The sequence below is a fragment of the Rhincodon typus genome, chromosome 1, assembly GCF_021869965.1.
Source record: "Rhincodon typus isolate 14 chromosome 1, sRhiTyp1.1, whole genome shotgun sequence".
Taxonomy (NCBI): Eukaryota; Metazoa; Chordata; class Chondrichthyes; order Orectolobiformes; family Rhincodontidae; genus Rhincodon; species Rhincodon typus.
The window spans coordinates 175685576-175696958 of NC_063332.1; the positions used below are offsets into that span (position 1 = coordinate 175685576).

General features: G+C 43.0%; 1 protein-coding gene across 1 annotated transcript in view; it reads right to left on the minus strand.

Annotated features, from left to right (window-relative positions):
* Positions 1 to 251: 251 nt before the first annotated feature.
* Positions 252 to 11383, minus strand: part of LOC109911162 (SPARC-like protein 1) — a 15114-nt gene continuing 3982 nt past the window's right edge. The window contains exons 3-9 of the mRNA XM_048599553.1: positions 11078 to 11383; positions 6202 to 6323; positions 4205 to 4325; positions 3512 to 3639; positions 2106 to 2254; positions 1498 to 1646; positions 252 to 871 (exon numbers count right to left, since the gene is read on the minus strand). The exon at positions 11078 to 11383 is cut by the window's right edge and continues 178 nt beyond it. Of these exons, the coding sequence (XP_048455510.1) occupies positions 843 to 871; positions 1498 to 1646; positions 2106 to 2254; positions 3512 to 3639; positions 4205 to 4325; positions 6202 to 6323; positions 11078 to 11383 (1004 nt within the window). The 3' untranslated portion in view covers positions 252 to 842. The remainder of the gene's footprint in view (positions 872 to 1497; positions 1647 to 2105; positions 2255 to 3511; positions 3640 to 4204; positions 4326 to 6201; positions 6324 to 11077) is intronic.

The window sequence follows — 11383 nt, forward strand, 5'->3', positions numbered from 1 at the left end:
AGCTAGACCGAACTGTCTCTAATGCCTTGGAGAACATCTAAATTGGCACAAACCAATTAAATTGGCGATACTGGATCCAGCAAAGCTATGGACCAGTGTATTTACCCTCTGAATTATTTTGTGAGTCCCAAGACCACACCATCTGAGTTTGTGTTACTTAGGCTTCCCTTGTGTGAAGGCTGGGATCTTTATAACATTCCCAAACCACTTGGAACCATATCTATATAATTCAATCACTCCTAAGAAACAGGTTTGCCCAAAGCATTTTATTAGAAGTGAGTAGAGTTTACCAATTAGATTTTACAAGCGCAGACATAAGCAATCTACACAAATCAAATCAAGTTCCATTCATTACAGAAATGACTTTAAAAGCCCACATACATCTATAATTATATCAATATTAATATATAAGCTTGTCAAGATTGATGCTCTGATAGTTCCCTTTAATAGGGATACCCATGTCTTGGATGATTCTGTATTGATGCTACACCAAAGTGCCCTGATATTTACTTGTTAATGATGTTAATAATCGTTAATGATGTTAGTGATAGTTGCAGCCGAAATTCTTCCAGATGTGCAGCCAACTTGGGAAAATCACAATGATCCCTGAGCATTGGTCAGCATTTTGTATTACCTATTCTATATAACACCAGAAAGCCTTATGCCCCAAATGAAATGAACTTATTGAAGATTCAAAAAAAAGGGGTATTTTTGTCTGAATATTTCCAGTGATGAAGGTGACATTAACTGTCCATCAGTAGCATCTAGATAGATCAAAGACCGTCAGATACAGGAATCAACGTTCACATCCAAAATCCTCCTGAGTGTAGTTAGTCAGCATCTTAGGAGGTAAAGTTGGGATTAATATCCTCTGCAACAGAAAGAATAGTCAACTTTCAATAAGAAGTTCTACTGGTTTCTTTCAATTCAATTCCAATCACCCTGAGCAAATCTAACCATGAGACTATTTAATCTCATCTCAAACAGAAGATACCGGCAATGATCTCACGGCTGCTGGAATATTGATGGATTTGTCACTGATGAATTGACTATTCCAATGCTCCACTTGACAATTTCCCATTCTCCAGCCTCTGAGCTTCAATTTGGCCAAGCTCCCGGTCTATACCCAATCCAATCCATACATCACACTCAACATCACTCCCACCCACATCTGCTCCTTTGTGTCCCATCCACTTATCCTCATGTTCAAATCCAGTTATAGCCTCAGTGTTCTATTTAAACTTCTACAACTTTCCACTATCTCCCTCCCTCATGCCTCCCCCCACTAAATTATACAGGCCTCTAATCTATCTCCATCCATCTGTGCCCCACCCTCAACCTTCTCACACACACACACACACACACACAAACATGGACAGACAGACAGACACACGTACACAAAGACACCCTGAAGTTCTTTCCCTGATGACTTCTGCTTGTGGCCTTCCCTTCTGTCCCCGTTTATAAGCCTTGGTTTACTCTGATAAATGTCCGCACCTTCTTTGATGCCAAAGCACATGCCCCATTCTGTCAGGGAGATGTCTCTGTCTCTGTCGAGGTCACAGCCTGTGAAAAAGTCTGATGTGCAGTGCTCCAAGGGGATTAATGTGGTACGGAGAGGTGCCAGTTCGGAATGGGAAAGGTAACTGAAAAGACAAAGGCGTGAAAAGTATTGTCAGCTTCCATTTCGATTGGCCGAACGGGGAACTGTGGTTTGCCATCTGTCACTATCTAATGGTCAGAGCTTTGAAGAAAGATAAATATTTGAATAAACTTAGTTTTCATGATGGACAAGCTGGTTATAAATCTAAGGCAAGCAAAATACTGCAGATACTGGAAATCTGACCAGACTCGAAATTTTAACTCTCTCTTTCTCTCCGCACTCTCTGGTGTTTGGTTATAAATCTAAAGAAGGTCACGGTAAAAGAAGCCTTGCATCAAATGAGCTGCAATTGTAAAAGACCAATGGATCTTGGTACAGAGGCAACATTTCCAGCTCTGGGGCTTCACTCTAGGTCCTCTCCATTAATTAAGCGAGTGTTATCAAGTTAGATTCATTGGATTGAAAATAAAAACAATGTGACAGGAGGAGAATCCATCCCTACCCATCAATAGGATGCTGATCCAGCTGTTGGAACTGCCAGTGAACTGGGTAGATGTACATATGGTAATTCTGATTGAAGTCATCAGAGAGCTGGTCAATAGCGTAATCTCCAGGTTGGAGACGCTGCTCATCATCGTAGATTTCCTGGATCTAGGAAAGGAAGTACAGATATAATTGTTCAGCCTGGTCATTGTTAGGGCTTATCACAACTCAACTGTTCGTGAAGCAGGCTTGACTTGGAAGGGGGTCCTGTGGCAGTGTGTGCTGGGGCTGAGTGCTTTAATTCCACATGTTGGTAAAAGATCGAGCATCATAAAACCAGGCTTCAGTTGTCATCGCAGATAGCGACGACATTGCACTGGGTCTGGAGTCACATGTAGGCCAGCAGATTTCTTTCCCTGAAGGGCACTAATGAACCTGATGGGTTTTGATGAGAATCAATGGTAGTTTCATGTTCAGGATTAGTGAGAAAGTTCTCATTTCCAGGATTTATTAAATTCCACCCGCTGACTTGGCAGGATTTGAACCCATTTGTCCCCAGAGCTTTAAGGCTGGTTTTACTGGATTACTAACCAAGTAATGTTACCGCTACACCACCAGCATTGACTGCCTGGTAAACAGTGCTGTGAGAAACAACAGTACACAGCGTCAGGGAGCAGCTGTTTGGATGCTATCGGTGTGACAGTAGATGGGGGCTGACCCAAGGTGAGGGTGGACCCAGCTGCTTTTGCACAGCCAGCAGGGTAATTTCTCACCATGCCACCCAGAACTACCCTGAACTCAGTCATCATCTCGCCACCACATGTGGATTTGCTCCATCAGCCTGAACCAAGCAGAGTGCTCCCTCTCCTGGAGTAGCAGAGTGACCCCATGCCTATTACAGAATTCGTTCTGGATGGAAAGTACAGATGGATTTACATATTTCCTGGGTCTCATCTCCACAGTGGGCAGTCTGCATTTCCCAAACATTCCAACCCACTCCACAGTTAGAAAGCTGATTTTGTCAGAGTTTGAAGGGATGGCCAAAACTAGGAGGAAAATATTTAACTTTTCTCACTAAGCTGAAAGTAATTGGGATTGCATTTTACCTAATCTTTGCCTGACTACTCCTCGTGCATAGAGTGATACGTTAATAATGATAATGCAGATGGAGGCCATTTGAGCCATCCTGCCAAATGGCAGCTCTTTGAAAGACCTTCCCAATTAGCTCCATCACCTCACTCCTTCTCCAGAACCCCAATAATCTACAACCTTCAAATACTTAACCAATTCATTTTAGAAAGTCGCCATTAATTTTGCTTAAAGCAATGCATTCTAGATTGTAACCGTTAAGAACAATTTTCCATATTAGCATTCAGCACATAGGAAAACACTGCATTGTTGTTTGAAGGATACAAATTCACTTACAGCTGTTCTCTCTTTCTGAGACAGTAGGCCAGGAGATTGTTCATACATGTATATCAGAATGTTTTTCAACCAATCACGTAAACGTAGAGGAAACTCAATCAGTTCGTTGTCCATGCATGGAGCAATGTCTGAACAAGACCAAAAGAAATCAAATTTCAGGTCTCTTTCTCACTCACACACACACACACAATGCAAAACAAAACTTCTAGAGAGACTGCCTCATCCTGGGTTAATTAATATCTTTACAAAAAAATTGGATCAATTCAATCCTCAGCCTGCTGTACAACGATGCAGATGCTAACAGGTCTGTCTGATTCATGTTTGGATTTGTACCTCACTGCTTCCTGTTTTAGCTAACTACAAAAGCTGTGGGCTTCATCAGTGGAATATAAAAGAAAGATTTGCATTTATATAGTGTTTCAGTGTTGTCACTGTTGTAATGTAGGAAATGTAGCTAATTTTCACACAAACAGCACTGCGATAGTGACCTTATAATTGTTTCCAGTGATGTTGATTTCACAGTCCCAAGGTAAGACTCAAACATTGAGCTCTAGCTCACAGACACAGACACTACCCACTGTGCCTCAAGACCTGCTGTGATCTAACTCATGTGTTATTAATAACATCACAAATTTATTTTCTGAAATGGAAGTATCTGAATAGGACAAACCACAGGTCACCATTAAAACCTACATTTGCAGGGTCCCATGTAGTCCAGGTGAATGTTATGTTCCTCTTTGGTTTCTTCAAGAAGACACTTGGAAGCAAAGAATTCACAAGGGTTTCTGTATGTCCTGTTGTTAGTGCCACACACCTACAGGACCAAATCAAACAATTAAACTGGAGGCAATGTCTTAGAACACTACAATTTCATTATGTACTTGTCTTGAACTTCAAGCCAATGAGAGGTCATGGGCCTGCACATTCACTCTATTTCTCTCTCCATAAATGCTGCCAAATGTGCAGAGTACTTTGGGAACTTGCTGGCTCTCTGACGCTGCTGATTTATTGTCAGGTCAACAAAGTAGTGGCAGGGAGGGAGGGGCTTTAATTATCCAAGCATCAACTGGGATAGTAGTGGTGCAACAGGCAGAGTGGGGCAAGATTTGCTGAAGTAAGTACAGAAGGATTTCCTATAGCAGCTTATTGCCACTGTCATGGGACAGAAGGCTGTGCTAGACCAGACTCTTGGACATGAGGTGGCCAATAACTCAAGTGAGCGAAGGTTTAGGGGACAGTGATCATTGTAGCGTAAGGGTAGGTTCACTTTAGAACATAGCAAAGAGCAACCCAGAGGAAGAATAAGGAACTGAGGGAGAGTCAACTTCAAGAGATAAATGATTCTGACCCAGAAAAATCAGATTCAAAGATTAGCAGCAAAGCTAGAACTGAACTACAGGCTGCCTGTAAAGAAAAGATAGTGTGGGCATATTAATGACCTGGACCTCAGTGACCAGGACATAGGTTTTGAAACCTGTGGATAACACAGAACGTGGAAGGACTGTAAAGTGTGAGCAAGGGATAGTGTATAATTTCCCAAAGAATGTAGATTGCTAGTTTGATCAACCACGTGGAGATACAATTTAGTGAAGAGAATTGAGAAGTGAATCATTTTGGTAAGAAGAACATGGGGAGGCAAAATAAAACTAAAGGGCCAAGTTCTACAGGGGGTGCCAAGACAAATAGACCTGGGTGAACCTGGGCATAAATTACTGGAGATATACAAGGTGTAGAGCTGGATGAACACAGCAGGCCAAGCAGCATCAGAGGAGCAGGAAGGCTGATGTTTCGGGCCTAGACCCTTCTGAGAGCATGTTTCATAAAGTATCGAAAATGCTGCAATTTATTTAAATAGGACTTTGAGCAAAAAAGCAAGGAGGTTATGTTCAATGTGTATAAAACACTGGTTTGACTTCAACTGGAATATTCCTTCCAGCTCTGAGCATTTTAGGAAGGATATGAAAACATTAAAGAGCCTGCAGAAAAGATGCACAAGTGTGCTTTTAGGGATGAGGGACTTCAGCGATGTGGAGAGACTGGAGGAACTGGGATGGTCCTTCTTTAGGGAAGAGAAAATTGCAGGTAATGTAACAGAAGCATTCAAAATCCTGAAGAGTCCTGATAAATGAGGAGAAACTATTCCCACTGGCACGAGGGCCAAAATCTAAAGGATGCGATGACAGAAAAGTCAGGGAGGAAATTAAACTTTTATATGGAACAAGAATGAACTGTTCAAAAGAGCAGCTTTAATGACTTCAAAAGGGAATTGAATAAATATTTAATAGAAAAAAAATATACAGGGCCATGGGAAAAATGTAAGCACAGTGGAACTTATTACATAATTTGTTCAACAGAACAGCCTCCTTCTGTATGTATTGTTCTTTGTAAAATTGTTTTCTTTATTTCAACAAATATATCTCAACTTTCTGTTTATTTTCCAGTCATTCATTTTCTAACTTGTCATGGTCTTCTTTTGGAGTGGACACAGGGTTGGCTCAGAAACGACCATAATCCTGTGTTTCTTTATGAAACTAAGGTGTGTTCTATCACCTTCCAGTGTCACCTTTCACAATCACATGGTGAAACCATAGGGCCAAGGAACAAACAGCGGGAATGATGATGGTTTGAAATCCTTCTCTATCCTCGCTGTCTGGTTTTAGGTGATGTTGAAAATGGGTAAGTATCCTCACCTGCGCTAATTCAGGAGTGTTTATGGGGCAGGTTGTCACATCCTGGCAAATGCAAGTGGGGGTTCCAATCTCATTGATCTTGCAGACCCTGCCATGCCGACAGCGAGTCTTCTTACAGGAATCTGAAAGAGAACATAATCAGGATTTATCAGTTCGATCAGGTTCTCTTTGTTATTGCAGATCTTTGGATGTGAGGTACAATGGTCAGACAGACATTCTATTCTGAACCACATTTCTTTCCACAATTTGGGAATGACCTTATTTTCAAACCTCACCAATTGGTGTAAGTTGATGTGAACATTTACAGTTTTTGATATGGACATCTCTTCTGCCTTGATGCTGGTCACTTTCAGAGCATAGAGCATAGAACATAGAACATAGAACAGTACAGCACAGTACAGGCCCTTCGGCCCACGATGTTGTGCTGAACGTTTACCCTAATTCTAAGGTCTATCTAACCTCCACCCCTATCTTATACTATCATCCATATGCCTATCTAATAGCCGCTTAAATGCCCCTAATGAGGCCAACTCCACTACCCTCTCCGGCAATGCATTCCATGCCCCTACCACTGAGTAAAGAACCTACCTCTGACATTTCCCCGATATCTACCTCCACTCACTTTAAAACTATGTCCCCTCGTAATAGCTACCTCCACCCTAGGAAAAAGTCTCTGGCTGTCCACTCTATCTATACCTCTGATCATTTTGTACACCTCTATCAAGTCACCTCTCATCCTTCGTCGTTCTAAAGAGAAAAGCCCTAGCTCTCTCAACCTTTCCTCGTAAGACCTTCCCTCCATTCCAGGCAACATCCTGGTAAATCTCCTCTGTACCTTGTCCAACGCTTCCACATCTTTCCTGTAATGAGGTGACCAGAACTGGACTTAATACTCCAGATGTGGCCAAACCAGGCTTTTGTATAGCTGGAGCATAACTTCACAGCTCTGGAACTCAATCCCTCTATTAATGAAAGCTAACACACCATACACCTTCTTAACAACTCTATCCACCTGGGTGGCAGCTCTCAGGGAACTGTGGACATAAACCCCAAGATCCCTCTGCTCCTCCACACTGCCAAGAATCTTTCTGTTAACCCTGTATTCTGCTTTCAAGTTTGTCCTTCCAAAATGAATCACCTCACACTTTTCAGGGTTAAACTCCATCTGCCACTTCTCAGCCCAGCTCTGCATCCTATCAATGTCGCTTTGTAACCTAGAACAGCCCTCTGCACTATCCACAACTCGACCCACCTTCGTATCGTCCGCGAACTTGCTAATCCACCCTTCCACTCCTACATCCAAATCATTTACAAAAATGACAAATAGAAGAAGACCCAGAACAGATCCTTGTGGTACACCACTCGTAACTGAGCACCATGTTGAATATTTTCCGTCCACTACCACCCTTTGTCTTCTAAGGGTCAGCCAATTCTGAATCCAATCTGTCACATTTCCCCCTATCCCATGTCTCCTTACCTTCTGCGTGAGCCTACCATGGGGAACCTTATCAAACGCCTTACTTAAATCCATGTATACCACACCCACTGCTCCACCTTCATCCATGTGTTTGGTCACCTCTTCAAAGAATTCAATAAGGTTTGTGAGGCATGATCTACCCCTCATAAATCCATGCTGACTATCACAAATCAAACTGTGCCTTTCCAAGTGATCATTAATCCTGTCTCTCAGAGTCCATTTCAATAATTTGCCCACCACTGACGTAAGACTAACTGGCCTGTAATTTCGGGGGTTATCCCTATTCCCTTTTTTGAACAAGGGAATGACGTTTGCCTCTCTCCAATCTTCTGGCACTATACCCGTGGACAGTGAGGACGTAAAGATCATCACCAAAGGCCCTGCGATCTTGCCCCTCACTTCCCATAGAATCCTTGGATTAATCCCATCAGGCTCGGGGGATTTATCTATCTTCAACTTCTTCAGAATTCCTAGCACATCTTCTTTACTAACATCAACCTCCTCTAGCCTACCTTCCCGTTTCACAACGTCCTCTTCTACAACTAGGTCCCTCTCAGTTGTGAATACTGAAGTAAAATATTCATTAAGGACCTCTCCTATCTCTTTAGGCTCTGTGCACACATTCCCCTTACTTTCCTTGATCGGCCCGACCCTTTCTCTCGCCATTCTCTTATTCCTCACATACGTGTAAAAAACCTTGGAGTTTTCCTTGATCTTATCCGCCAAGGTTTTCTCATGCCCCCTTATAGCTCTCCTAAGCTCTTTCTTCAGCTCCTTCCTGGCTAACTTGTATCCCTCTAGAGCCTTTTCTGTTCCTTGTTTCCTAAACCTTACATAAGCCTCCGTCTTCCTCTTAACCAGTCGTTCGACCTCTCTGGAGAACCATGGCTCCCTCACTCGACCGCATCTTCCCTGCCTGCTAGGGACAAACATATCGAGCACATGTGGTATGCATTCCTTAAACAAACAAACAAACAAACAAACAAACAAACAATCTCCACTTTTCTGTGGTGCTCTTCCTTGACAGCATCTGTTCCCAATTTATGTTACCCAGTTCTTGCCTAATTGAATTGTAATTACCCTTCCCCCAATTATAAACTTTACTCTGCCATATGTACCTATCCTTATCCATGACTATCGTGAAAGAAACAGAGTTATGATCGCTACTGCCAAAATGCTCTCCTACCAACAGGTCTAACACTTGGCCCGGTTCGTTGCCAAGCACCAAATCCAAAGTGGCCTCTCCTCGTGTTGGTCCATCTACATATTGTGTCAGGAATCCTTCCTGAATGCACTGGACAAAATCCGCTCCATCTAAACTATTACAACTAAAAAGTTTCCAATCAATATTTGGAAAGTTGAAGTCACCCATGACTACAACCCTGTGATTTCTGCATCTTTCCAGTATCTGCCTCCCAATCTGCTCCCCCACTTCTCTGCAACTATTAGGGGGTCTATAAAAAAACCCCAACAAAGTGACTGCTCCTTTCTTGTTCCTGATCTCAACCCAAACTGACTCTGTAGACATAACATTCTTGAACTGCCTTTCAGTGGCTGCTATACTCGCCCTGACTAGCAATGCCTCTCCACCGCCTCTTTTACCACCCTCCCTATTTCTTTTAAAGCATCTAAATCCCAGAACTTCCAACAACCATTCCTCTCCCTGAGTTACCCAAGTTTCTGTAACGGCCACAACATTGTAGCTCCAAGTACCGACCCATGCTTTAAGTTCATCCGCTTTATTTCTGATACTTCTAGCATTGAAGTATACACACCTCAAACCATCTCGGTGTCTGCAATTACACTCCATCAACCGCAAATCTTTACAAACCACCTCACTCCCTGTTGTGTCTGTTGGAAGGCCGAATACCTCATCCTCTGAATTATAAATCCGGTTCCCCACCCCCTGCCAAACTAGTTTAAACCATCCCGTACAGCTCTAGCAAACCTCCCTCCCGGGATATTTGTGCCCTTCCGGTTCAGGTGCAACCCGTCCTTACTGTATAGGTCCCACCTTCTGCAGAATGTGCTCCAATTATCCACATAATGGAAGCCCTCCCTCCTACACCAGCCCTGTAGCCACGTGTTTAGCTGCACTCTCTCCCTATTTCTTACCTCGTTATCACGTGGCTCTGGTAGTAATCCAGAGATAACTACCCTGTTTGTCCTGGACTTCAGCTTCCAACCTAACTCCCTGTACTCGTTTTTCACATTCTCTGTCCTTTTTCTACCATTGTCATTGGTCCCAATGTGTACCATGATGGCTGGTTGCTCGCCCTTCCCCTTAAGGATCTTGAAGACACGATCTGAGACATCACAGACCCTGGCACCCGGGAGGCAACATACCATCCGTTCACCTCGTTCGCGTCCACAGAACCGCCTGTCTGTGCCTCTTACTATCGAATCTCCCACTACAATTGCTCTCCTATTCTCCCCCCTTGCCTTCTGTGCCATAGGGTCAGGCTCAGTGCCAGAGACCTGTCCGCTATGGCCTTCCCCTGGTAGGTCGTCCCCCCAACGGTATCCAAAACGGCATACTTATTACTGAGGGGAACAGCCACAGGGGATCCCTTCACTGTCTGCCTATTCCCTTTCCCTTTCCTGACATGTCCCTCAGCACCTTGTCTCAGGAAGGAGATGGTAAGACTGACACCCTGATTCCACCAGAATTGGACCATTCAGGGAGAGATGTTAGGAAGCACTTCGATACACAAAGGGTGGGAGAGGTTTGGAATTCACTTCCACAAAAGGCAGCTGATACTACATCTGTTGTTAATTTTAAATTGGAGATGGATAAATTTTTGTCAAACAAAGGTATTAAGGGATATGAGCCAAAGGCAAGGTACATGGAGTTAGTTCACAGATCAGCCATTATCTCATTGAATGGTGGAACAGGGTTGAGGGGCTGAATGGCCTACTCCTGTTCCTATGTTTCTATTCCAGCATAAACCTGTGGAGGGTTTACTTGGTGGAGAGAGGCTGCAATCTTTGAAGAATTTACAAGCAGGTAAAATAAAAGTAAACAGTAATGTTCCCAGGTTCATTAGAGCTCAAATTGCCTTGTTTAATTACAAGGCCCATCTGAGAAAATGTAAAATGGCCAATGATGAGGCTGAACACACAACCATCTCTGACCACTGTCAGAATGTTCTGATGCTGTTGGGGATTGTTGTTCATGAAACTTTGAGAACAAGAGTTAGTTCCAACCTCAATATTTTCTAATCAACCTGTTAGGTTATTAAACATCTCTGCAGCAGTGGGGCTTGTACCTGAGCCTCCTGGTTCAGAAGTATGGACACTACCGCTCCATGACAAAAGCTCATCCAGTCCAGCCTAAAGGTACGGAAAGGTTTAATACTCAAGTTATTACCAATAAATTTAGCCTGATGTGATACTTACCGACTTCATTTTGTATGTTATTGGTTATACTGCTATCATCTTCATTGGCTCCATCACCATTTCCAAGCTGATTGATACCAGCTCCATTGTTGTCACTGAAATTAATTCCATTAACCTCGTTGTCATGGAGATTGGAATCTGCAGTGTTTGCTCGATTGACACCAGTACCACCATTGACAAAGGTATTAATGCTGTTGTTATCATCAAGATCAGGGTCTTCGTCATCATTTGAACCTGGTAGATTAAACTCATTGAGATCATCTTCATTGGACTGAGTGGTATCCTGTTCCTGGGCATTTACATCAT